Source organism: Cherax quadricarinatus, chromosome 56 (genome assembly GCF_038502225.1).
Source record: "Cherax quadricarinatus isolate ZL_2023a chromosome 56, ASM3850222v1, whole genome shotgun sequence".
NCBI lineage: Eukaryota > Metazoa > Arthropoda > Malacostraca > Decapoda > Parastacidae > Cherax > Cherax quadricarinatus.
The window spans coordinates 22,040,124-22,067,791 of record NC_091347.1 but is presented as its reverse complement, the minus strand read 5'-3'; the positions used below and the strand labels follow the sequence as shown (position 1 = coordinate 22,067,791).

At 39.5% G+C, this 27,668-nt stretch overlaps 1 protein-coding gene across 1 annotated transcript in view; it reads right to left on the bottom strand.

Annotated features, from left to right (window-relative positions):
• Nucleotides 1-2,577: 2,577 nt before the first annotated feature.
• The window catches only part of LOC128700812 (uncharacterized), a 64,621-nt gene continuing 39,530 nt past the window's right edge, over nt 2,578-27,668 (bottom strand). Inside the window, exons 12-22 of the mRNA XM_070096989.1 lie at nt 24,141-24,385; nt 23,378-23,547; nt 19,112-19,300; nt 13,257-13,434; nt 12,674-12,791; nt 11,302-11,412; nt 9,913-10,023; nt 9,328-9,438; nt 7,666-7,761; nt 6,142-6,288; nt 2,578-5,858 (exon numbers count right to left, since the gene is read on the bottom strand). Coding sequence (XP_069953090.1) covers nt 5,673-5,858; nt 6,142-6,288; nt 7,666-7,761; nt 9,328-9,438; nt 9,913-10,023; nt 11,302-11,412; nt 12,674-12,791; nt 13,257-13,434; nt 19,112-19,300; nt 23,378-23,547; nt 24,141-24,385 — 1,662 coding nt within the window. The 3' untranslated portion in view covers nt 2,578-5,672. The remainder of the gene's footprint in view (nt 5,859-6,141; nt 6,289-7,665; nt 7,762-9,327; nt 9,439-9,912; nt 10,024-11,301; nt 11,413-12,673; nt 12,792-13,256; nt 13,435-19,111; nt 19,301-23,377; nt 23,548-24,140; nt 24,386-27,668) is intronic.

The following is a 27,668-nucleotide window of genomic DNA, read 5'->3' as shown; positions in this document are numbered from 1 at the left end:
TTACCACCTATTCCATATACTTGCAACATCCACATTGCTCCCCTATCCACTCTATCATATGCCTTTTCTAAATCCATAAATGCAATAAAAACTTCCCTACCTTTATCTAAATATTTTTTTTTATTATCACACTGGCCGATTCCCACCAAGGCAGGTTGGCCCAAAAAAGAAAAACTTCCACCATCATTCACTCCATCACTGTCTTGCCAGAAGGGTGCTTTACACTACAGTTTTTAAACTGCAACATTAACACCCCTCCTTCAGAGTGCAGGCACTGTACTTCCCATCTCCAGGACTCAAGTCCGGCCTTCCGGTTTCCCCGAACCCCTTCATAAATGTTACTTTGCTCACACTCCAACAGCATGTCAAGTATTAAAAACCATTTGTCTCCATTCACTCCTATCAAACACGCTCACGCATGCCTGCTGGAAGTCCAAGCCCCTCGCACACAAAACCTCCTTTACCCCCTCCCTCCAGCCTTTCCTAGGCCAACCCCTACCCTGCCTTCCTTCCACTACAGGCTGATACACTCTTGAAGTCACTCTGTTTCGCTCCATTCTCTCTACATGTCCGAACCACCTCAACAACCCTTCCTCAGCCCTCTGGACAACAGTTTTGGTAATCCCGCACCTCCTCCTAACTTCCAAACTACAAATTCTCTGCATTATATTCACACCACACATTGCCCTCAGACATGACATCTCCACTGCCTCCAGCTTCAATGTAAACACTTGATCTACACGTCCCCTACCCACTCTGAAACTTCCTTGCTCATCCACAATCCTACATTCTGTCTTACCTCTAATTCTTTCAATTATAATCCTACCGTACGCTTTTCCTGGTATACTCAATAAACTTATTCCTCTATAATAATTTTTACAATCTCTTTTGTCCCCTTCCCTTTATATAAAGGGACTATACATGCTCTCCGCCAATCCCTAGGTACCTTCCCCTCTTTCATACATTTATTAAACAAAAGTACCAACCACTCCAACACTATATCGCCCCCTGCTTTTAACATTTCTGTCATGATCCCATCAGTTCCAGCTGCTTTACCCCCTTTCATTCTACGTAATGCCTCACGTACCTCCCCCACACTTACATTCTGCTCTTCTTCACTCCTAAAAGATGGTGTACCTCCCTGACCAGTGCATGAAATTACCGCCTCTCTTTCTTCCTCAACATTTAAAATTTCCTCAAAATATTCTCGCCATCTACCTAATACCTCCCTCTCCCCATCTACTAACTCCCCTACTCTGTTTTTAACTGACAAATCCATACGTTTCCTAGATAAGATAAGATAAGATTTCGTTCGGATTTTTAACCCCGGAGGGTTAGCCACCCAGGATAACCCAAGAAAGTCAGTGCGTCATCGAGGACTGTCTAACTTATTTCCATTGGGGTCCTTAATCTTGTCCCCCAGGATGCGACCCACACCAGTCGACTAACACCCAGGTACCTATTTGCTGCTAGGTGAACAGGACAATAGGTGTAAGGAAACGTGTCGAAATGTTTCCACCCGCCGGGAATCGAACCCGGGCCCTCCGTGTGTGAAGCGGAAGCTTTAGCCACCAGGCCACCGGGCCACCTAGGCTTTCTTAACTTGTTTAACTCCAAAATTTTTTCTTATTTTCATTAAAATTTCTTGACAGTGCCTCTCCCACTTTATCATCTGCTCTCCTTTTGCACTCTCTTCACCTTTCTTTCATTCTCCATATACTCTGCTCTTCTTATAACACTTCTGCTTGGTAAAAACCTCTCATAAGCTAACTTTTTCTCTTTTATCACACCCTTTATTTCATCATTCCACCAATATATATATATATATATATATATATATATATATATATATATAAATGACCTGCTTATGACATATCACTGAATTAGTACATTGTTCACTTATTCGTTTATTATGAAAAGTCCTGCAGCAGATTCCATCTTGCAAAACTTTTTTCAGTAGTATAAGGGAGGGAGGGTATATATAATTTGAAAGAATTTAGCAGTAACATGAGAAAGGGGACACTGGCAGCCTAGATAGAAATGTGATTATTATAATAATCAAGGGGGAAAAGCTAAACCCATAGGATTATACAGCGCCTGGATAGAAATGTGAGAGGTATGGAGTATGAAAGAGGGGAGACAGGAGTCTATAGTGAGGGAGGGGAGACAAGTGTGTGGAGAGACCAGAAAGAAGCCTGTAGTGAGGGAAGAGAGACTGGCAGTCTGTGAATGAGGGGAGATTGACAGCTTGGAGTGTGAGAAAGGGAAGACTTAGAGGAGCCTGAAGTGTAAGGGAGGGAAGACTGGGAGCCTGTAGTATGAGGAAGTGGAGATTTTAGCAGCGTAGAATGTGAGGGGGGGGGAAGATTGGCAGCCTGTAGTGTCACAGAGGGGGGATTTTGGCAGCCTGTAATATATGGGAGGGGAGACTGGCAGCCTGTTCCCCATTGAAGCTTAATTTTCTCATAGAAAATTCCCATGGTAACACTGGAGTTTTATCAAAATAGTTCACAGAACATTACTGAAAATCCTGATGCAGTCTCTAAATGAAGAGATGGAAGGCTTAAGCAAACACAGTTAAAAACAGTAACAACTTTAATGGCTCAATGAAAACACACCAGTAACATTTACAACACAAGTTATAGTACATAACAAAAGCTCATTTCACAGTTCATACATTCTAATCACTCACTTGGGAAGTCACTGAATAAACAATTTATTAAACTATGTACAGCACATAGCTTCACTGTTTCCAATTATGAGAACCCAAGCAAAATACTTACATTTCACAGCTTGTTATAAATTCATTATTATCAAGAAGTTGCATTTGGAATGATGTGACTGCTGTGGTTCACCGACACTGATATAACCTGGTCCTATAAGTTAGACACATTACATAGGCATTTTGGTTATCAAAAACAAGAAAAATACATTACCAAGGTTCTCATGCAAATGACTTCAGGAATTCCATTAACAAAACAATTGCAGATATGGTTAGGCATTGACCAGGAAAGACTCAATTTATGTTTTGGGTTGGTAATGAAAGATGCGCTTTAAGAAATATTTAACTGAAACAGACTGAAAAAATATATTCATCCCTATATTATGTATATTATATGTTCCACCCTGGACAATAGAGGGATGTAGGTCAGAATAATACATGTCAAGACTTTATTGGAAAATGTGGCAAATAGTCTGACATGATACAGTACACAAAGAATACCTATTGCAATACTACACTACTGTAAATTGATTGCATGTAAGCAGTACTGCATCTCCATTATTTCCAGCAAACTACGTATATTTACTGGAAATAACTGGAGATACTTCATACTACACCTGCTCTAAGAATACTGCCTAAGAGGTCCAGTCTTAGACCAGGTCTCCTGATTGATGGCTTGGTCAGTCAGGTTGTTAATGCTGGCTGCATGCAGCTAGACGTAGATATCACAGCCTGTCTGACCAAGCATTGTTGGAAGGAATTTGTCAAGTTTCTTCTTGAAATTAGGGATACAATGGCAACTCATGTTTGAAAGGATTTGGTTCCTTTACAATTACTAAATTATCTCTCTATTACGTTGACTGTACTCCTGAATTTTGTGAGTGATAAGTCATGGCTGTCTCTCACCCACATATATAGTATCATATTTCTCTTACAGTGCTAAAGAAAACACCCTATTTTCATCTACAATATATTGAAAAACTAAGCACTGAAGGCACCATTGCTAATTATTTCTGCAGTATATAATAACCTTGGTGAGTGAATAAAAATAACGGAAATATAAATTATAGTAAAAATGATTATTTCATTGTATGATTTAGCATAGATATAGCAGTTTGGAGGGATATGTCATGTATCTTCATATGTATATGCTTCTAAACTGTTGTGTTTCTGAGCACCTCTGCAAAAACAGTGATTATGTGTGAGTGAGGTGAAAGTGTTGAATGATGATGAAAGTGTTTTCTTTTTGGGGATTTTCTTTCTTTTTGGGTCACCCTGCCTCGGTGGGAGACGGCCGACTTGTTAAAAAAAAAAAAAATACAGTAATGTCCTCCATGGGGAAGTTGAATAGAATTCTTCCTCCGTAAGCCATGCGTGTCGTAAGAAGCGACTAAAATGCCGGGAACAAGGAGCTAGTAACCCCTTCTCCTGTATATAGTACTAAATTTAAAAGGAGAAACTTTCGTTTTTCCTTTTGGGCCACCCCACCTCAGTGGGATACAGCTGGTGCATTGAAAGAAGAAGATACAGTAATGTGATGTATGGAGGCTCACACATACAGTTCCACTAATAAATAAGTAAAAATGTAAAAAGAATAAGGTTTTAATTTCAATTCTTGTTATATCCATCAAGGGAGGTCCCTTGATGCAGGTGAGATGCTCTTGATCCAAGGAACAGAACATGACTTCCCCTTCCTTGGATAGAATCTGATTACCTCTGATTCCCCAGGTGTTGTATGACCCCTATAGGTTTAGTGCTCCCATGTATATAAAAATAATCATTCTGGTTATTTCTGCAACTTACAGATAAGGGAGTTATTATTATAATAAACATAACTAAGCACTAAACCCAGAAGGGTCACAGATAAGAGAGTAATTCATGTCCCTAGTGACTAGTTAATAACTTAGGTATAAGTGCATTCATTATATCAGTGATAAAACAAAATTAAATAAAGAGGTTTGGAGATTAGGAAGAGGTGCGAGATTACCAAAACTATTATCCAGAGGGCTGAGGAGGTGTTACTGAGATGGTTTGGACGTGTAGAGAGGATGGAACAAAACAGAATGACCTCGAGAGTGCATAAATCTGTAGAGGAGGGAGGGTGGGGTAGAGGTTGGCCTAGGAAAGGTTGGAGGGAGGGGATACAGGAGGTTTTGTGTGAGAGGGGCTTGGACTTCCAGCAAGTGTGCGTGAGCATGTTAGATAGGAGCAAATGGAAACAAGTGGTTTTCAGGACTTGACATGCTGTCAGAGTGTAAGCAAGGTAACATTTATGAAGGGATTCAGGGAAACTGACAGGCCAGACTTGTTTCCTGGAGATGGGAAGTACAGTGCTGGCAATTTGAAGGAGGGGTGTTAATGTTGCAGCTTTAAAACTATAGTGTAAGCATGCCTCTGGCAAGACAGTGATGGAGTGAATGATGATGAAAGTTTTTCTTTTTTGGGCCACCCTGCCTTGGTGGGAAATGGCCAATGTGTTAATAAATAAAAAAAATAACATATTAATAATAATTTTGTACCAGAAATAACAATGAATGCCAACTCTGGTACTTTTCATGTAAGCAACTTATTTTGGTGTATTTTTATTACAAATGAAACAGGAATAAACATTTCTTGTGAAATTTTAAGTCTGCATGAACATCATGGGAATAGTTGAGAATAAGTGATGCACTTATTACTTGAAATATATCAATTAACACTTTACAGATAAAGCATTATTATTAAGAGATGTTTATATGTATATATATGATGATACTGTAAATAATAAATAAACAATATATTCCAGTATAAATAATTATATAAACTCTGCAATAATAACTGCTGTTTAAATTATATATAATACTGTATTTAGAATAACAATACATCAGCTGAAACTTCCATCTTTGTATCATTTCCTATTCTTTCCCATCTTTATCACTTTGCCCCACTTCTCTCTCTCTCTCTAATCTCTTCAAAGGGCTTCCCTAGTCCTAGGAAAGGGGGGAAACTGGTCCTGGATAAGCTTGGTATTGATGAAGTTAAAGATCCACTTCTGTTCACGCTTGGTGTTGTCACATTCTGCCATCTGCACTGCGTTGGATATAACTACAGCTTCCACACACCATCTGTGGCTTTCAGATTCGATCTGTTGGGTCTCCTGTATATAAAGAGGAACTGAGTTGGGATAATTATTTCAAAGCTCCAGAAGTTGGTGCTTGTTAATAAATGGTGGTCTAGCAATACAAAGGCAATGTCATTGATGTTTAATTAAAGTGCAGCAATAAGGTATGTGTATTAATATTAAATACTGAAATTCTGCAGCTATAGTTCATAGATTAAAATTATAAAAGTCTATTAGCAGCTCTTAGTATTAACACAAAGAAATTATTATAGAAACTTTTGTTTTTGTGATTGAGATAGGGTCATTATTTCAGACTTACAGGGTCATATCTCCAGGTCTGGGAAGGTACGTGCTGTGTGTTCTCGCAGTTGTAAGTGGATGGTGCATTACCCAAGGCATGGGGCACCATCCAACAGAATTGCTCATTCTGTACCTTGATTGTCTTATGCCAGCTCAATGAGAAGTACTGTAATGAGAAAGCAGAAGAATGAATTTAGGTAAGACAGAAGTTTATAGTAACTAACTGGACTATAATAAGTTTACTAAAAAATGGTTGAATAACATTTTCTGAAAGGTACATAACATGTATAACATAGCAAGATTGAAATTAGATGAGTTAAAAAAAAAAAAGGCTTGTAATGAAACATACAGGTGAGCATACCTCAATAAGAATAAGGAGTTGCTTGTTGCATTTATATAATAAAAAAGTAAACAAAGTATGAAAGGGTGAATCAGATAGCAATGGGCAAGTGTTGCAAATATAATGAATAGGCAGTATGTTAATGAAAGTTATAGAACTTTTATAAGTATTGAGGCACAGGAAAAGGGGTGTAAGAAAGAAGATAAATGGCTTGTGTGAAGTAATTCTGGCTGATTATGTGTTTATAGACAGGGTTGTAAGAACAGCAAAACTAATGTTCGGGAATGGTGTAATCTTAATACTGTTGATAACAAATATATAAAGTGAGAATTGTCATGGCTCCTGTTTGCTGATTACAGAGCTACTCAGAAATTCTGGAAAAACCTGTAGAAGAAGATACTGTTTGGATTATCACCCTAGTGTTAGTAACCCAGGATAACCAATAATGTCAGTGGAAATAAGTCATCTGGCTTATTTTCACTTGGGTGCTGTAATACTCTCCCCCAGGATGCAACCCACTCTAGTTGCCTAACATCCAGGTACCTACTTACTTCTAGATGAATAAGGAGAGAAGATGTAAGGAAACATGCCCAGCATTTTCACTCTTGCAGGGGATCACAACCCCAGTCCCTCAGTATGAGGTGAGACAGCTACCAATTGAGCCACAAGGAAGTTGAAAGTGAATGCAGACAAGACCAAAGCAATGAGAATTAGTAAAAGTTTTGGTACTGAAAGATTAGAAGTTGTTGGTTGTCATCCAAGTTGACATCTTCGAGAGTTTTTCATTAACAGTTATTGAGGACACCCAAATCTGGATAAGAAATAAAAATAAAAGTTTGTTTATGTGTATCGGTGTGTGAATGCGTCTAAAACAACCTATAAAATTAAATACTAAGTTATTACAAGTAAGATTAGGCTGCTTTAATTTAACATGAATTATTTTAAATTTATGCATGCAGCAGTAAACTGCCCATAACCAAATTGCATAAATGGGTGTAATTTCTGGCAGTGAGGGAGACAGATTGAGTCTCTCAAGTCATTGAAAACCATATGCAAAATATGTGCTTCATGAAGCATGGCTGAATACACATATTCTGATGGAAGCTTTACTAGTAGCAGTCAATCATTTTAGTGTTTTCTTGTCACTGACAAAGAAGAAGGACTGCAAGGACGCTATAAGACGTTGGGGATATTGTGTCTCACCTGACTATCTCCACCATGGCAGCCATACATGATGATGCTGCCATATTCTCTTGATCCATTGTCCAAACATAATGTTGGAGATGCCACACTCTTAATCTGTAAAATGCATTGGTATCACTAGAGTATTGTATTGTTTTACTTTATATTATTGCTGATAGGCACTTGATTAAGGAGGATGGATAGAAAAACAAAGACCTCCAATACAGCAGACCCAATAATAAAATTACTTAATAATAAAGCAGGCAGTCAACTTGATAAGAAGTGCCTTAAACAGTACACAAAGGAACATAACAGTCAAAGGAACATAAACTGCAGAGGCTATTCAATTTAATAACCTCTGCAGTTTATGTTCCTTTGATGAATCTATGATCAGTTTTCAGGATCCTCAACAAAGAGTCATTCATGATTCTCTATACAACATATGTCAGGCCCAAGTACAGTATTAGCACTAGTATGGAACCTATACCCTGATAAAGCATTGAAGAAACTGGAGAAAATTCACAGGTTTGTAGTGAGATTATTAATAGAGTTAAAGGGAAGGATCTATGAAGAGAGACTACAGGAAATGACATTGACAATACTGGAGGATAGAAGAACAAGGTAAGATATGACAGCCATACAAAATACTCAAGAAAAACTTGATAAGAGTAGGCAGCAAGAGGAAGGGAACAGGTACACTAGGGCACAGTTGGAAGTTTTAAAGTCATGGAAAAGTCACAGGGATATAAGGAGGAATTTGTTCAGAAAACGGATGGTTAAAAAGTGGAACAATTTTGATGATGAGGTAGTGAAGCCAGGCTCCATACATAGTTTTAAGAATAGGTGTGCCAGGGCCCACAAAGCTTGGAGGGAGTAAATCTAGCAAGCAGCAAGTTAAAAGGCAAGGCCAGGAGCTAAGACTCGACACCTGTAACCAGGTGAATACACACACACATTTATGTTATCTTGGCTTTTTTTTTTTTTTTTTTTTTAACCCTTAAAATGTCCAAACGTAGATCTACGTTTTTTCAACATTTGAAAGTATGTAAAAAAATGTAGATTTTTTTTTTTTTTACATTTGAAAACATGTAAAAAACTTTGATCTACGTTTTTTTTTTTGTTATATTTGAAAATATGTAAAAAAAACGTAGATCTACTGTTGGAGCACTACGCATGTGAACGTAAATCTGTTTGGACAGTTTAAGGGTTAATATGTCAGATGTCTCCCTCTGAGGTAGAGTGACCCCCAAAAAAAGTTTTTCTTCTTTTTACATTTAGTAATTTATACAGAAGGGGTTACCAGCCCTTTGCCTGGCATTTTGGTCATCTCTTACGATATGCAAGGCTTATGGAGGAAGGATTCTTCTCCACTTTCCCATAGAGATCTTGGTTTATACATGTATCTAACTAAATTTATTTTTTCAGCTATTTAGACTAAATTCAAAGAATGAGCAAAGCTCTTTTATTATGGATGCACAATAATATCAAATTCATGAATATTTTAAATGGTTTTACATAAACACTATAGAGATGAGCACCTGCTATAATTTTTGACCAATGGTTAGACAACGTACCATATGTACATAATTGCATATTGTAAAAAACAGAAAGATATAATTACAGGAGATTACTGATGATGTTAAAAAATTGAATATCTTACTTAAAGCTTGAGGTGACACTTACTGTTCCATTAGCATAGTCTGGTGGCTCAACTGGTGGGTATTTTTCCAACAAGTCAGGAGCCACATTCTCCAAGTACCACTTAAAGCTTTTGCATTTAAGACGTTTACGTATCTGAGGAAATTTAGGCCTTTTTACATTAAAGCTTGCAGTCCTTAAAACTGTTTGCAGATAAAAACACAATCTTAATGCATGAGCCTAAAATTAATTATAAAGTTTTATTGTTCACCTGATAAGGACCTTTAATATGTGAAAAACACCAACGATACTGTACACAATGCAAAAAAATACTTATGACATTTATTAAGCTCTGGGAGAGGAAAATGGTTATTATTTTTGTTATATGTACTCTATAAATCAGTGTATTTTGATAAGAAAAATTGAATGCTTCAGAATGTTTTTATAAACAGCATCTTAGGCTATATTATAATTCTGGTACATCAAGCTCAATTGTAGCAAGAGTTGCTCATTACAATACAGAACTTTTTTCACATTATAATGAAATTCTCCCACTGAATATCCTCCTCGCTACTGTATTTCATCTGTTGTATCATATAAAAAACAGTTTGTGTTATTTGGAAGACAGACCGCTAGTTCTCTGGAGATATCCCCAGGGTCCACTTTCCTCAGATGGTGGTTTCTGCGGTATAAAGCCTCAGCATACTCATCCATCCATACTTCTGCCACACGCTTATAATTCTGGAAGAAAAAATGGTATATCTTACAGAGTAAACTGCTCTATCAAACAGTATAGTGTTACTCTTAATTGAACTTGTAAGTGTGGCACTGTATCTGACTTTCCAGATTATTTTTTATTATTATCACACTGGCCGATTCCCACCAAGGCAGGGTGGCCCGAAAAAGAAAAACTTTCACCATCATTCACTCCATCACTGTCTTGCCAGAAGGGTGCTTTACACTACAGTTTTTAAACTGCAACATTAACACCCCTCCTTCAGAGTGCAGGCACTGTACTTCCCATCTCCAGGACTCAAGTCCGGCCTGCCGGTTTCCCTGAATCCCTTCATAAATGTTACTTTGCTCACACTCCAACAGCACGTCAAGTATTAAAAACCATTTGTCTCCATTCACTCCTATCAAACACGCTCACGCATGCCTGCTGGAAGTCCAAGCCCCTCGCACACAAAACCTCCTTTACCCCCTCCCTCCAACCCTTCCTAGGCCGACCCCTACCCCGCCTTCCTTCCACTACAGACTGATACACTCTTGAAGTTATTCTGTTTCGCTCCATTCTCTCTACATGTCCGAACCACCTCAACAACCCTTCCTCAGCCCTCTGGACAACAGTTTTGGTAATCCCGCACCTCCTCCTAACTTCCAAACTACGAATCCTCTGCATTATATTCACACCACACATTGCCCTCAGACATGACATCTCCACTGCCTCCAGCCTTCTCCTCGCTGCAACATTCATCACCCATGCTTCACACCCGTATAAGAGCGTTGGTAAAACTATACTCTCATACATTCCCCTCTTTGCCTCCAAGGACAAAGTTCTCTGTCTCCACAGACTCCTAAGTGCACCACTCACTCTTTTTCCCTCATCAATTCTATGATTCACCTCATCTTTCATAGACCCATCCGCTGACACGTCCACTCCCAAATATCTGAATACGTTCACCTCCTCCATACTCTCTCCCTCCAATCTGATATTCAATCTTTCATCACCTAATCTTTTTGTTATCCTCATAACCTTACTCTTTCCTGTATTCACCTTTAATTTTCTTCTTTTGCACACCCTACCAAATTCATCCACCAATCTCTGCAGCTTCTCTTCAGAATCTCCCAAGAGCACAGTGTCATCAGCAAAGAGCAGCTGTGACAACTCCCACCCTGTGTGTGATTCTTTATCTTTTAACTCCACGCCTCTTGCCAAGACCCTCGCATTAATTATTAAGTAATATTAATGAGAAAGTCAATGGAAGATTTTGCTAAGAGAAAAGACCTTTAACTGACCTTACTAAGGAAGTCACCCTTGACAGATGGTCGACCTTCAGGGGCAGCTCTGAAGACATGGCCAACCCTACTGCACGGTGCATCAAGCATCCTTCCACCACACTGCCAAATCTGCAACACAATGTCATGGTCTGTAATGCAGTTTAACATAAATATATGTATGATGGGCATAAATATAAAAAATACTGCTGAATAAGCTAAAGGGAGATAAAACAGATTACAGTGGGGGCCTATGTGGCATTCGTATCTATAACTAAATTCACCAAAAACTAAATTCACCCAAGAGATACTACCACCCATAATACTGGACAACAATAACAAAAAAAAAAACACTATCTGCTACTGAAGTCATTTTCTCTCCACTGGATGTCTCCAACCAAGGTAGGAAGACCCAAAAAGGAAAACAGTCACCATCATTCATTCAATAGCTTGATGTATTCTCTCTTAACTTGACTATACTGATCCAAATCAGAAGTCACCCTTGTCACACTTAATCTAGCACATCAGAATTTAGTTACTTAAAAAGATTTTATCAGGCACTGTTTATAATGTAAAAAATCAAGCACAATGCACAACTGATGTATGAGCATTTTATTTAACTGTCTACAACTTGTCAGCAATACTCAAAATAAGCAAAAACCTGATTTCCAGTTTTTGTTACAACTAAATTTTTTTTTTAACACGTCGGCTGTCTCCCACCAAGGCAGGGAGACACAAAAAAGAAACAAACAGTTTCATTATCATTCAACACTTTCACCATCATTCACACATAATCACTGTCTTTGCAGAGGCACTCAGATATGACATTTCAGAAGTCACTCCAAACCAGCAATATTCCAAACCCCTGCTTAATAAAGTGCAGGCACTGTACTTCCCATCTCCAGGACCCAAGTCTGGCTAGCTGGTTTCCCTGAATCCCTTCACAAAATATTACCCTGCTCACACTCCAACAGCACGTCAAGTCCCAAAAACAGTTTGTCTCCACTCACTCCTAACACACTCACACAAGCCTAATGCATGTATTCTGGATATGATAATTAAATGAATTCTCTAACCTATTAATGAACTAGGTTATAGTACAGCAATACACAATTTTTCCAGACCCTCTTCTCACTTTTCATGACAGGGCAATGAAGGATAAGCTCTCTTTGTTATCCATCTTGGTTTGACTGACAAACTTGATAGTGACAATTTACAGGGCAAGCATTTATTTTGACTTAATTCTGAATGACAGTGAATAAATTTTCTCATTTTTTGGGCAGTCACTTTCCCTTGGTGGGAGATGGCTACTGCATTAAAAAAAATTCAGAGTTAAAACTCGTCAGACTAAAGTTCTACTTTAAAAACTGTCTCTCATTATTATGCTACCCACCTTGAAAGACAGGTCATATTGCTCACCACCCCAGATAGCAAGACCAGGGTCATAGCCTCCCAACTCCCAGAAGAACTTGCGGCTAATGGCAAACAGTCCACCATTCATGACAGGATTCCTGCCAATAATAAACATTCCTGATTTATACAAAGTTAAAAAAAAAAAAGTTGCAAATTGTCTATTGATTTAAACATTGCAATACCTTTAAACAAAGCTTTTGTAATCCATGTAGAATTCACTGAAATACTTCCTTACATTTTAGGCACTTACCGAATTGTTTATTTTCGACTTTTGTTCAATTAAATTATTTATGCCAGAGTTCCAATTCTATGTTTAAAGGAAGTGTCTGCAACAATTATTTTTGGTGCAACATAAATGTCTTGAATTGTTTATTACATTAATTGACTGATGAAAATTTTGTGCATATAGAGTTCATAATTCAAGTAAAATTAATAATGGAAGACTAATGATGTCATGCACTAAGAGTTACAAGAAATGCCACTTTAAATAAGTTTTTTGCAATTTTAAAACTAAATTAATTCCAAGAGGTATGATAACTTAAATACAATTATCCTAAACTTACTCGAATGGATCTGGCAAGAGCTGCTCATCTCTCTCTCTCAGAGGTAATCTTTTATAATATAATCGCCAGTCAAATGCTCCTCGGCCACCGTTGTCTTGTGGTGAGTAAGCAAATGTATGTTGATCTATTATATCAATTAGAGGACACACTGCAGTGCGGTGGTTTTTCACAATGGGATCTGCACAAGAAAGACAGCAGGTGGTATGAAGGTTTAATTCATAAAATACTATACAGTACTTCATTCATGTTAATGCATAGCATTATTTGTTACTGTATTAATTATGGTTTTCAAGATGAACTTGCTGAGTGGGCTTATTTGACTGAGATCGTTCTGCCAAATAAACTGAATTAATATTAACACAATAAGAGATGAAATAGGTGAGGGTAAAGAAAGTAGCAAGTGTTGAAGAGTTTCTGGGAAGATATTTGTTAATTGCAATAAAACTGGTAATTCATAAAAGTACAGTATTGGTGTAAAGGGACTAAAATGTTGCAGCAAGGAGTTTGGAGGTAGTGAAAATGTCTTGTCTGAGATAAATTAATTGTTTTAATATTATGCAGAGAATAAAGACTGAAGTTATTATACAATATGGTTATTTATTTTTTTTATTATCACACTGGCCGATTCCCACCAAGGCAGGGTGGCCCGAAAAAGAAAAACTTTCACCATCATTCACTCCATCACTGTCTTGCCAGAAGGGTGCTTTACACTACAGTTTTTAAACTGCAACATTAACACCCCTCCTTCAGAGTGCAGGCACTGTACTTCCCATCTCCAGGACTCAAGTCCGGCCTGCCGGTTTCCCTGAATCCCTTCATAAATGTTACTTTGCTTACACTCCAACAGCACGTCAAGTATTAAAAACCATTTGTCTCCATTCACTCCTATCAAACACGCTCACGCATGCCTGCTGGAAGTCCAAGCCCCTCGCACACAAAACCTCCTTTACCCCCTCCCTCCAACCCTTCCTAGGCCGACCCCTACCCCGCCTTCCTTCCACTACAGACTGATACACTCTTGAAGTTATTCTGTTTCGCTCCATTCTCTCTACATGTCCGAACCACCTCAACAACCCTTCCTCAGCCCTCTGGACAACAGTTTTGGTAATCCCGCACCTCCTCCTAACTTCCAAACTACGAATTCTCTGCATTATATTCACACCACACATTGCCCTCAGACATGACATCTCCACTGCCTCCAGCCTTCTCCTCGCTGCAACATTCATCACCCATGCTTCACACCCATATAAGAGCGTTGGTAAAACTATACTCTCATACATTCCCCTCTTTGCCTCCAAGGACAAAGTTCTCTGTCTCCACAGACTCCTAAGTGCACCACTCACTCTTTTTCCCTCATCAATTCTATGATTCACCTCATCTTTCATAGACCCATCCGCTGACACGTCCACTCCCAAATATCTGAATACGTTCACCTCCTCCATACTCTCTCCCTCCAATCTGATATTCAATCTTTCATCACCTAATCTTTTTGTTATCCTCATAACCTTACTCTTTCCTGTATTCACCTTTAATTTTCTTCTTTTGCACACCCTACCAAATTCATCCACCAATCTCTGCAGCTTCTCTTCAGAATCTCCCAAGAGCACAGTGTCATCAGCAAAGAGCAGCTGTGACAACTCCCACCCTGTGTGTGATTCTTTATCTTTTAACTCCACGCCTCTTGCCAAGACCCTCGCATTTACTTCTCTTACAACCCCATCTATAAATATATTAAACAACCACGGTGACATCACACATCCTTGTCTAAGGCCTACTTTTACTGGGAAAAAATTTCCCTCTTTTCTACATACTCTAACTTGAGCCTCACTATCCTCGTAAAAACTCTTCACTGCTTTCAGTAACCTACCTCCTACACCATACACTTGCAACATCTGCCACATTGCCCCCCTATCCACCCTGTCATACGCCTTTTCCAAATCCATAAATGCCACAAAGACCTCTTTAGCCTTATCTAAATACTGTTCACTTATATGTTTCACTGTAAACACCTGGTCCACACACCCCCTACCTTTCCTAAAGCCTCCTTGTTCATCTGCTATCCTATTCTCCGTCTTACTCTTAATTCTTTCAATTATAACTCTACCATACACTTTACCAGGTACACTCAACAGACTTCAACTTTCAACACACCGGCCGTATCCCACCGAGGCGGGGTGGCCCAAAAGGAAAAACGAAAGTTTCTCCTTTTACATTTAGTAATATATACAGGAGAAGAGGTTACTAGCCCCTTGCTCCCGGCATTTTAGTTGCCTCTTACAACACGCATGGCTTACGGAGGAAGAATTCTGTTCCACTTCCCCATGGAGATAAGAGGAAATAAACAAGAATAAGAACTAGAAAGAAAATAGAAGAAAACCCAGAGGGGTGTGTATATATGTGCTTGTACATGTATGTGTAGTGTGACCTAAGTGTAAGTAGAAGTAGCAAGACGTACCTGAAATCTTGCATGTTCATGAGACAGAAAAAAGGACACCAGCAATCCTACCATCATGTAAAACAATTACAGGCTTTCGTTTTACACTCACTTGGCAGGACGGTAGTACCTCCCTGGGCGGTTGCTGTCTACCAACCTACTACCTTGCCTCAACAGACTTATCCCCCTATAATTTTTGCACTCTCTTTTATCCCCTTTGCCTTTATACAAAGGAACTATGTATGCTCTCTGCCAATCCCTAGGTACCTTACCCTCTTCCATACATTTATTAAATAATTGCACCAACCACTCCAAAACTATATCCCCACCTGCTTTTAACATTTCTATCTTTATCCCATCAATCCCGGCTGCCTTACCCCCTTTCATTTTACCTACTGCCTCACGAACTTCCCCCACACTCACAACTGGCTCTTCCTCACTCCTACAAGATGTTATTCCTCCTTGCCCTATACACGAAATCACAGCTTCCCTATCTTCATCAACATTTAACAATTCCTCAAAATATTCCCTCCATCTTCCCAATACCTCTAACTCTCCATTTAATAACTCTCCTCTCCTATTTTTAACTGACAAATCCATTTGTTCTCTAGGCTTCCTTAACTTGTTAATCTCACTCCAAAACTTTTTCTTATTTTCAACAAAATTTGTTGATAACAGCTCACCCACTCTCTCATTTGCTCTCTTTTTACATTGCTTCACCACTCTCTTAACCTCTCTCTTTTTCTCCATATACTCTTCCCTCCTTGCATCACTTCTACTTTGTAAAAACTTCTCATATGCTAACTTTTTCTCCCTTATTACTCTCTTTACATCATCATTCCACCAATCGCTCCTCTTCCCTCCTGCACCCACTTTCCTGTAACCACAAACTTCTGCTGAACACTCTAACACTACATTTTTAAACCTACCCCATTCCTCTTCGACCCCATTGCCTATGCTCTCATTAGCCCATCTATCCTCCAATAGCTGTTTATATCTTACCCTAACTGCCTCCTCTTTTAGTTTATAAACCTTCACCTCTCTCTTCCCTGATGCTTCTATTCTCCTTGTATCCCATCTACCTTTTACTCTCAGTGTAGCTACAACTAGAAAGTGATCTGATATATCTGTGGCCCCTCGATAAACATGTACATCCTGAAGTCTACTCAACAGTCTTTTATCTACTAATACATAATCCAACAAACTACTGTCATTTCGCCCTACATCATATCGTGTATACTTATTTATCCTCTTTTTCTTAAAATATGTATTACCTATAACTAAACCCCTTTCTATACAAAGTTCAATCAAAGGGCTCCCATTATCATTTACACCTGGCACCCCAAACTTACCTACCACACCCTCTCTAAAAGTTTCTCCTACTTTAGCATTCAGGTCCCCTACCACAATTACTCTCTCACTTGGTTCAAAGGCTCCTATACATTCACTTAACATCTCCCAAAATCTCTCTCTCTCCTCTGCATTCCTCTCTTCTCCAGGTGCATACACGCTTATTATGACCCACTTCTCGCATCCAACCTTTACTTTAATCCACATAATTCTCGAATTTACACATTCATATTCTCTTTTCTCCTTCCATAACTGATCATTTAACATTACTGCTACCCCTTCCTTTGCTCTAACTCTCTCAGATACTCCAGATTTAATCCCATTTATTTCCCCCCACTGAAACTCTCCTACCCCCTTCAGCTTTGTTTCGCTTAGAGCCAGGACATCCAACTTCTTTTCATTCATAACATCAGCAATCATCTGTTTCTTGTCATCCGCACTACATCCACGCACATTTAAACAACCCAGTTTTATAAAGTTTTTCTTCTTCTCTTTTTTAGTAAATGTATACAGGAGAAGGGGTTACTAGCCCATTGCTCCCGGCATTTTAGTCGCCTCATACGACACGCATGGCTTACGGAGGAAAGATTCTTTTCCACTTCCCCATGGACAATAGAAGAAATAAAAAAGAACAAGAGCTATTTAGAATAAGGAGAAAAACCTAGATGTATGTATATATATATATATGCATGTGCGTGTCTGTGAAGTGTGACCAAAGTGTAAGTAGGAGTAGCAAGATATCCCTGTTATCTAGCGTGTTTATGAGACAGAAAAAGAAAACCAACAATCCTACCATCATGCAAAACAGTTACAGGTTTTTGTTTCACAGTCATCTGCCAGGACGGTAGTACTTCCCTGGGTGGTTGCTGTCTACCAACCTATGGTTATATACCAACCTATGGTTATATACAGGGTAATATCAGTGTAAAAAAAAAAAGGTTACCGAGATGGTCTGGTCATGAAGAATGACTGGAGATATAAAGCTGATGAAGAAATATAAATCTGCAGTTAATGGTATGCATCCAAGAATTAACTAGAAGTGTGTGGAAGAAGTATTGAGAGGTAGAAGCTTGAACATTCAGCAGGTATCTATAAATGTATTTGATCAGAATGAGTGAAGGACAGCAGTCTATGATATATGACAAGCTACTGAGTGTTAACATGGCAATATTATAAAGGGATTCAAAGAAGCCACAAGCTGAGATTCAAGTTTTGGAGGCTGGGGAGCACAATGTCTAAACCTTAAATAATGGGTTGGGGATGCTATGGCTTGCTGGGTAAGCATTAAGCTGTGATCTAAATGCATTTGAAAAGTCAGAATTAGGCCACTATCAGCTAACAGAGGATCAAACCTCCACCACTACTTCCACTGGATAACCTACATAGATTTAGTGTTTTATGAAATACAATGCAATACAGAATATAAATAGTAGAAAATGTGTTTCTGTAGCAGAAAATGGCTGTTACAAAAATTTATTTTGAACATAATTTTTATTGTACTGTGGTGAAAAACTTCTTTTATGTCTCACAATTAATATTTTTGCTAAATGCAAACACAAAGAGGGGCTGAAAGTTTGGAATGTAAACACAAAGAGGGTCTGAAAGTTTGGAATGTAAACACAAAGAGGGTCTGAAAGTTTGGAATGTAAACACAAAGAGGGTCTGAAAGTTTGGAATGTAAACACAAAGAGGGTCTGAAAGTTTGGATATTACTTAACAACAGTCACAAAGCTTAGAAGAAATGTGTTTGATTTAATTACTGCAGTTATCCAGGGTTTAATGCATTTTTGTGAGTACGTACTGTATTATAATAATAATAATAATGATAATAATTATTACTTAAAGAATCATTTAAATAGTATATTCACAAAAGTAAAGAACAAAAAGACACAATACCATGACTGGAACAATACACAAATAACTTGCACATAGGAGAGAGGAGCTACCACGGCTTTTCAATCCAACTGTGATTTTGTAAAAGGTTCAAGTCGGACCGAAACGTCGTTGTATGCTCCTCTCTCCTATCTGTGGGTTATTTGTGTATTCACAAAAATATTTTGCTTGAACTTACCTAGGAGGGGCGGGAGCCAATTAGTCATGACCTCACAGTGGGAATCAAGGACGATAATAACATCTGCAGTGGCAGCTTTGGCTCCTTCCTGGCGTGCAACAATGAGCCCAACACGGGTAGGTAGTCGTACTACCTTTGCGATGGGCACATGATCAGCTAACCACTTGTCTAGTGGCTCCTTCAGGAAGTCTGCATACAGTTACAGTGTTAATGCTGAGTCACTAAGACCAATATCAGGTAATGTGGCAGGCCCTCTGTTGATGTAAAGAGGCTTGGTTTAGGTTCCTAGAATACACTACTTACACTGCATGTTAAAAGGCACAAATTGACATGAAAGATAAGATTTTTTTTAACATGTCAGACGTCTCCCATCGTGGCAAGGTGACCCAAAAAAGATAGAAACACTTTTACCATCATTCAACACATTTACAATCATTCACACACAATCACTGTTCTTTCCAGAGGCACTCAGATACAACAGCTTAGATGTCACTCCAAACAGCCAATATCCCAAACCCCTACTTTAAAGTGTAGGCATTGTGCATCCCACCTCCAGGACTCAAGACTGGCTAACCAGTTTCTGTGAATCCCTTCGCAAAATATTACCCTGTTCACACTCCAATAGCTCGTCAGGTCCCAAAAAACATTCGTCTCCACTCACTCCTACCTAGCATCTATACATCTGCTGCGTGTCCATGCCCCTTGAATACAAAACCTCTTTTTATTCCCCCTTCCCTCCATCCTTTCCTAGGATGACCCCTTCTCCCCTCCACTGCAGATTTAAACACATCCTATTTTGCTCCATCCTCTCTAAATGACCAAATCACCTCAACAATCCCTCTTCAGCCCTCTGAATAATACTTTTAGATAAGATATCAAGAGGAAAAAATTCATATCAGTATAGACACTTAATAAAAAGATTTCAGGAGAGGAACATAATAGTTGCCATATGTGAAATCTTCCTGGAATTAAACAGAGGCACAGAAGACAATGAGTTTGGTTCTTTTATGTTCTTTTATTAGCAGGTTGGATATGATGTGGACATGCCAATTATGGGCCAACAAGCCTGTTCAAGTGTTCCTCCTTTGTTATGTTCTTATGTATGAATTTGTTCAAGAAAGGTTTTCTTATGTTCCTATGATTCATTGGGGTATGTAAAATCCAACCATGTCCTCTTGTTCTTGAATCATATCTCTGCAAGAGCTTATATTTCTCAATTCTCTTTATGCCCCAAGGTATTTTATAAGTTGTGATCATATATCCTCTTTCTTCATTCTTCTAGTGACAAAAAGACCTATGGCCTTCTTTCTTCATGGCAAAATACAGTGGACCCCCGCATAACGATTACCTCCGAATGCGACCAATTATGTAAGTGTATTTATGTAAGTGCGTTTGTACGTGTATGTTTGGGGGTCTGAAATGGACTAATCTACTTCATAATATTTCTTATGGGAACAAATTCGGTCAGTACTGGCACCTGAACATACTTCTGGAGTGAAAAAATATCGTTAACCGGGGGTCCACTGTACACTCAGCTCTGGCACCAATCTGGATAGCATCCTTCGGATTTTCTTCGGTTTCACTTGTTTTACATAGAATGCTGAGATGCCCGCTGAGTTGTCACTCCTGGCTGATCCAGTTTTTTTTTTTACAAGTATCAAAAATATTAATAAGCAGATTTTTACCACATTTACATAGAATTTCACTTGTCCTGCATGTTGGTGACTTTAAAGGATGATACACATGTAAAAGAGTTTAAAAGAAGTAGTGTACATATACTGTAGTAGTAATGGAAGTCTCAGGAAATAACTTGTATTAGTGATGAGAAAGAAAAATATGCTAACTGGACATTTCTAATATTGCAAATAAAACTTAAGGATGATGTCCAAGTTCTGTATGAATGCATTCTACAAAACTGCAGCAAAGGTGCACTTATTTCTAGGACTATGTACTGTAAATGAAAAAGAAAAACAATGTGATAAACAAATGAAAATCAAATTAATCAAAAGATATCAAAACATGAGTCATAAGGAACAAAAGATCAAAAGAAAAAATCAAAGATAAGTACAGTATACAGGACAAGGTGATCAAAGACAGTCCTAGTCTTATGAAAGGTATGACAATGGTGTCATTATTGATAATGAATTTAAATGCCTGTCTCCTGCAGCGACTTATAACACCTTTCCCACCATGAAACTTAGAACACTTTGGGTTGATGTTAAAAAAGCCACCTGCTACTGTTTCTGTGATGATTTAATTGAATTCACCATGTTTCAGAGCATGGGCAAAAAAAAAATATAAAAATGTGAACTCAACATTTAATACCCTTACTGGATAATGTTGATACATTATACCACTACTTATGACTGTAGTCCAGACATTTTCTCCAGTTCTCAACTACTACTGTCCTAAATGATGTTTAAATGTTATGAAAAACTAACATGCTCATTTTTTGGCTAACTGACTTTTGAAATAGTAAACTCCAGGTCCTAACAATAATAATCATATTATTTTATTATTATTATCACACTGGCCGATTCCCACCAAGGCAGGGTGGCTCGAAAAAGAAAAACTTTCACCATCATTCACTCCATCACTGTCTTGCCAGAAGGGTGCTTTACACTACAGTTTTTAAACTGCAACATTAACACCCCTCCTTCAGAGTGCAGGCACTGTACTTCCCATCTCCAGGACTCAAGTCCGGCCTGCCGGTTTCCCTGAACCCCTTCATGTTACTTTGCTCACACTCCAACAGCACGTCAAGTATTAAAAACCATTTGTCTCCATTCACTCCTATCAAACACGCTCACGCACGCCTGCTGGGAGTCCAAGCCCCTTGCACACAAAACCTCCTTTACCCCCTCCCACCAACCTTTCCTAGGCCGACCCCTACCCCGCCTTCCTTCCACTACAGACTGATACACTCTTGAAGTCACTCTGTTTCGCTCCATTCTCTCTACATGTCCGAACCACCTCAACAACCCTTCCTCAGCCTTCTGGACAACAGTTTTGGTAATCCCGCACCTCCTCCTAACTTCCAAACTACGAATTCTCTGCATTATATTCACACCACACATTGCCCTCAGACATGACATCTCCACTGCCTCCAGCCTTCTCCTTGCTGCAACATTCATCACCCATGCTTCACACCCATATAAGAGCGTTGGTAAAACTATACTCTCATACATTCCCCTCGTTGCCTCCAAGGACAAAGTTCTTTGCCTCCACAGACTCCTAAGTGCACCACTCACCCTTTTCCCCTCATCAATTCTATGATTCACCTCATCTTTCATAGACCCATCCGCTGACACGTCCACTCCCAAATATCTGAATACATTCACCTCCTTCATACTCTCTCCCTCCAATCTGATATCCAATCTTTCATCACCTAATCTTTTTGTTATCCTCATTACCTTACTCTTTCCTGTATTCACTTTTAATTTTCTTCTTTTGCACACTCTACCAAATTCATCCACCAATCTCTGCAACTTCTCTTCAGAATCTCCCAAGAGCACAGTGTCATCAGAAAAGAGCAACTGTGACAACTCCCACTTTATGTGTGATTCTTTATCTTTTAACTCCACGCCTCTTGCCAAGACCCTTGCATTTACTTCTCTTACAACCCCATCTATAAATATATTAAACAACCACGGTGACACCACACATCCTTGTCTAAGGCCTACTTTTACTGGGAAATAATTTCCCTCTTTCCTACATACTCTAACTTGAGCCTCACTATCCTCGTAAAAACTCTTCACTGCTTTCAGTAACCTACCTCCTACACCATACACCTGCAACATCTGCCACATTGCCCCCCTATCCACCCTGTCATATGCCTTTTCCAAATCCATAAATGCCACAAAGACCTCTTTAGCCTTATCTAAATACTGTTCACTTATATGTTTCACTGTAAACACCTGGTCCACACACCCCCTACCTTTCCTAAAGCCTCCTTGTTCATCTGCTATCCTATTCTCCGTCTTACTCTTAATTCTTTCAATAATAACTCTACCATACACTTTACCAGGTATACTCAACAGACTTATCCCCCTATAATTTTTGCACTCTCATTATTGTTGTAAAATTATATGATTATTATTGTTACTGCACTATTATATGTAGACCTACATATTAGCAATTGTCATATGTACTGCAAGTAATATGTGCAGTACTGTACCTGTATTACCATATTGAGTACAAATAACATGTATTCTGATGGGGTTGGGCTGTATACTTACAGTATAGATAATTATGATCATGACTCACCCTTAATAGTACTGCCATCATCAACTAGGATGATTTCCTTCAGAAGTTTCTGAGGAGAACGGTTTATGACGGAGACAACAGTGCGTAAGAGGGTGGTCCAATGTTCCTCAAAAATGGGAATCACCACACTTACCGTTGGCAGTCTGGCACTATAAAGTTTTGTCTTGCACCTGAAAAAAGTGGAAGACAATGAAGATGGAAGCAATGTTGCTAGTTACTAAAGACACAAACATGATCGGCAAATGTTACAAACTTGTATGAAGACAATAAAAGAGCAAATAATATTACTGCACTGTACTGTATATTTTGATCCCACACCGAAGTCCTCTTCAGCAAACTTGGGATGGGGTTAAAATATATGGGACACATATTATGTTTTGTCTCCACATGGGTTCATTTGTGCACTGACCAGTGTTTATTGCACTGTTATGACTGGATGACTGATAGGGTACTGTATGCTTAGTCCAAAAAAAAAAGTGAAAATTATTTACTTTCCTTTTAGGGAAGTTTTGTAAGAATGTTGATAATAAGTGTATTACACATGTATGTATTTAGGTATTTATGCCAGAATGTGGGTAAATGGTGATGGATTAAATTTCTGCAAAGCTGTTTTCCTTTGAACGAGTCAAGGTAATCAATGCAATACGTATGATTATTAGGTTAGTACTTTCATTTAGTCACAGCTATTAACAAAATAATGTTTGATGCATTTTATAATTAGCTAATGGACTTCCTGCATTTACAGTCAGAAACTACCACTTACTTGGGATGACGGATGTCTCTAAGTGATCGATCTAAAGCGAGATCATCACTGAGCAGAGCGTTAAAGCCATTGGTGTAGTAGAGGGCATCTTTTTTCTTCTCAACACCAGATGGAAGGAAATGTGCCACACCTTGCTCACCAGGACCTTTCCTGGCCCTGTCCAGAGCTTCTTGTGTGTGGTTGTGCCAATCCACCTGTTGCTGCTGCTGACCTACCATAATTCCAGAGTCAGGGAATGCATTTATCTGCAACAGGATGAACCATTAAGTAAAGACAACTTGTGTGGCTTTTTACTTAACAATTACTTGTCATTTAGTCAATATTAAAATTGTCTGAGTCATCTAAATAATCATTTTTGTCATTCATAATATCAATCATTAATTATTAGTGTACTGTATTCATAATCACTATTCCCATATAATAATAATAATAATAATAATAATAATAATAATAATAATAATAATAATAATAATAATAATGCTTATTTTTACATGTACAAGGTATTCAGACCATAGCTGACATCAATGACATACTACTGGTATATAGAAAGCCCTTTGTTATGCAGAGCATTTCCTGCAAATTAGGTTAATTTTGTCCCCAGGATGCAACCCACACCAGTTAACTAACACCCAGGTACCTATTTTACTGCTAGGTGAACATGAACGGCAGGTGTCTTAGGGAAACATGTACTAATGTGTCCACCCATACCTGGGATCGAACCACTGACCTCAATATGTGAGATGAGTGCGCTACCAACCGAGCTACGGGACACACACACACACATAATATATATGAATACACACACAAACTATATATAGATGCACACACAAACGATATATATTTTCATCAGTTGCTTCACAAATGGTTCATCTTCAAAAACCAGCTGTATAGACCTAGTGGTATAAAGGAAATTTCAAATGTCTTGGTATCCCCGATATATAAATAAGTTTAAGTACAATAACACACAAGTACAATTAAACAAGTCCTGGATGATTACACTTGCCTTCCATGATAACCTGCATATATTACCTAGAGTTACTTTAAAAAGTCAAAGTAACTTATTTCCGCTAGGGTCCTAGTTTCCTTCTCCTCAATGATACCCTTGCCTTAGTATCCCTCCTCAACACCCTTAGTATCCCTCCTCAACACCCTTAGTATCTCTCCTCAACACCCTTAGTATCCCTCCTCAACACCCTTAGTATCCCTCAACACCCTTAGTATTCCTCCTCAACACCCTTAGTATCCCTCAACACCCTCAGTATCCCTCCTCAACACCTTTAGTATCCTTCCTCAACACCCTTAGTATCCCTCCTCAACACCCTTGCCTTAGTATCTCTCCTCAACACCCTTAGTATCCCTCAACACCCTCAGTATCCCTCCTCAACACCTTTAGTATCCTTCCTCAACACCCTTAGTATCCCTCCTCAACACCCTTGCCTTAGTATCTCTCCTCAACACCCTTAGTATCCCTCAACACCCTTAGTATACCTCCAAAACATATTTAGTATCCTTCCTCAACACCCTTAGTATCCCTCCTCAACACCCTTGCCTTAGTATCCCTCCTCAACACCCTTAGTATCCCTCCTCAACACCCTTGCCTTAGTATCGCTCAACACCCTTAGTATCCCTCCTCAACACCCTTAGTATCCCTCAACACCCTTGCCTTAGTATCGCTCCTCAACACCCTTAGTATCCCTCCTCAACACCCTTAGTATCCTTCCTCAACACCCTTGCCTTAGTATCGCTCCTCAACACCCTTAGTATCCCTCCTCAACACCCTTAGTATCCCTCAACACCCTTAGTATCCCTCCTCAACACCCTTAGTATTCCTCCTCAACACCCTTAGTATCCCTCAACACCCTCAGTATACCTCCTCAACACCTTTAGTATCCTTCCTCAACACCCTTAGTATCCCTTCTCAACACCCTTGCCTTAGTATCTCTCCTCAACACCCTTAGTATCCCTCAACACCCTTAGTATCCCTCCTCAACATATTTAGTATCCTTCCTCAACACCCTTGCCTTAGTATTCCTCCTCAACACCCTTGCCTTAGTATCCCTCAACACCCTTAGTATCCCTCCTCAACACCATTGCCTTAGTATCGCTCCTCAACACCCTTAGTATCCCTCAACACCCTTAGTATCCCTCAACACCCTTAGTATCCCTCCTCAACACCCTTAGTATTCCTCCTCAACACCCTTAGTATCTCTCAACACCCTTGCCTTAGTATCCCTCCTCAACACCCTTGCCTGAGTATCCCTTCCCAACACCCTTAGTATCCCTCCTCAACACCCTTGCCTTAGTATCCCTCCTCAACACCCTTAGTATCCCTCCTCAACACCCTTAGTATCCCTCCTCAACACCCTTAGTATCCCTCCTCAACACCCTTAGTATCCCTCCTCAACACCCTTAGTATCCCTCCTCAACACCCTTAGTATCCCTCCTCAACACCCTTAGTATCCCTACTCAACACCCTTAGTATCCCTCCTCAACACCCTTAGTATCCCTCCTCAACACCCTGAGTATCCCTCGTCAACACCCTTAGTATCCCTCAACACCCTTAGTATCCCTCCTCAACACCCTTAGTATCCCTCCTCAACACCCTTAGTATCTTTCAACACCCTTAGTATCCCTCCTCAACACCCTTAGTATACCTCAACACCCTTAGTATCCCTCCTCAACACCCTTAGTATCCCTCCTCAACACCCTTAGTATCCCTCCTCAACACCCTTAGTATCCCTCCTCAACACCCTTAGTATCCCTCCTCAACACCCTTAGTATCCCTCCTCAACACCCTTAGTATCCCTCCTCAACACCCTTAGTATCCCTCCTCAACACCCTTAATATCCCTCAACACACTTAGTATCCCTCCTCAACACCCTTGCCTGAGTATCCCTCCTCAACACCCTTAGTATCCCTCCTCAATACCCTTAGTATCCCTCCTCAACACCCTTAGTATCCCTCCTCAACACCTAGTATCCCTCCTCAACACCCTTAGTATCCCTCCTCAACACCCTTAGTATCCCTCCTCAACACCCTTAGTATCCCTCCTCAACACCCTTGCCTGAGTATCCCTCCTCAACACCCTTAGTATCCCTCAACACCCTTAGTATCCCTCCTCAATACCCTTAGTATCCCTCAACACCCTTAGTATCCCTCAACACCCTTAGTATCCCTCCTCAACACACTTAGTATCCCTCCTCAACACACTTAGTATCCCTCCTCAACACCCTTAGTATCCCTCCTCAACACCCTGAGTATCCCTCCTCAACACCCTTAGTATCCCTCCTCAACACCCTTGCCTGAGTATCCCCCACGCCACGTGTTGAGGGGGTTCGCGGCCCCCACGTGTTGAGGGGGTACGCGCCCCCCACGTGTTGAGGGGGTACGCGCCCCCCCCCTCAATCAATGGTCCTGCCTTCTATGGTGACGTGGCGTAACTTATCTAGCGGATGGAAGAGTATAAAGAATTATTTTACCATCAGTCAGCAACTTTGGGTCACTAATTACGTATTACATCCATGAGGG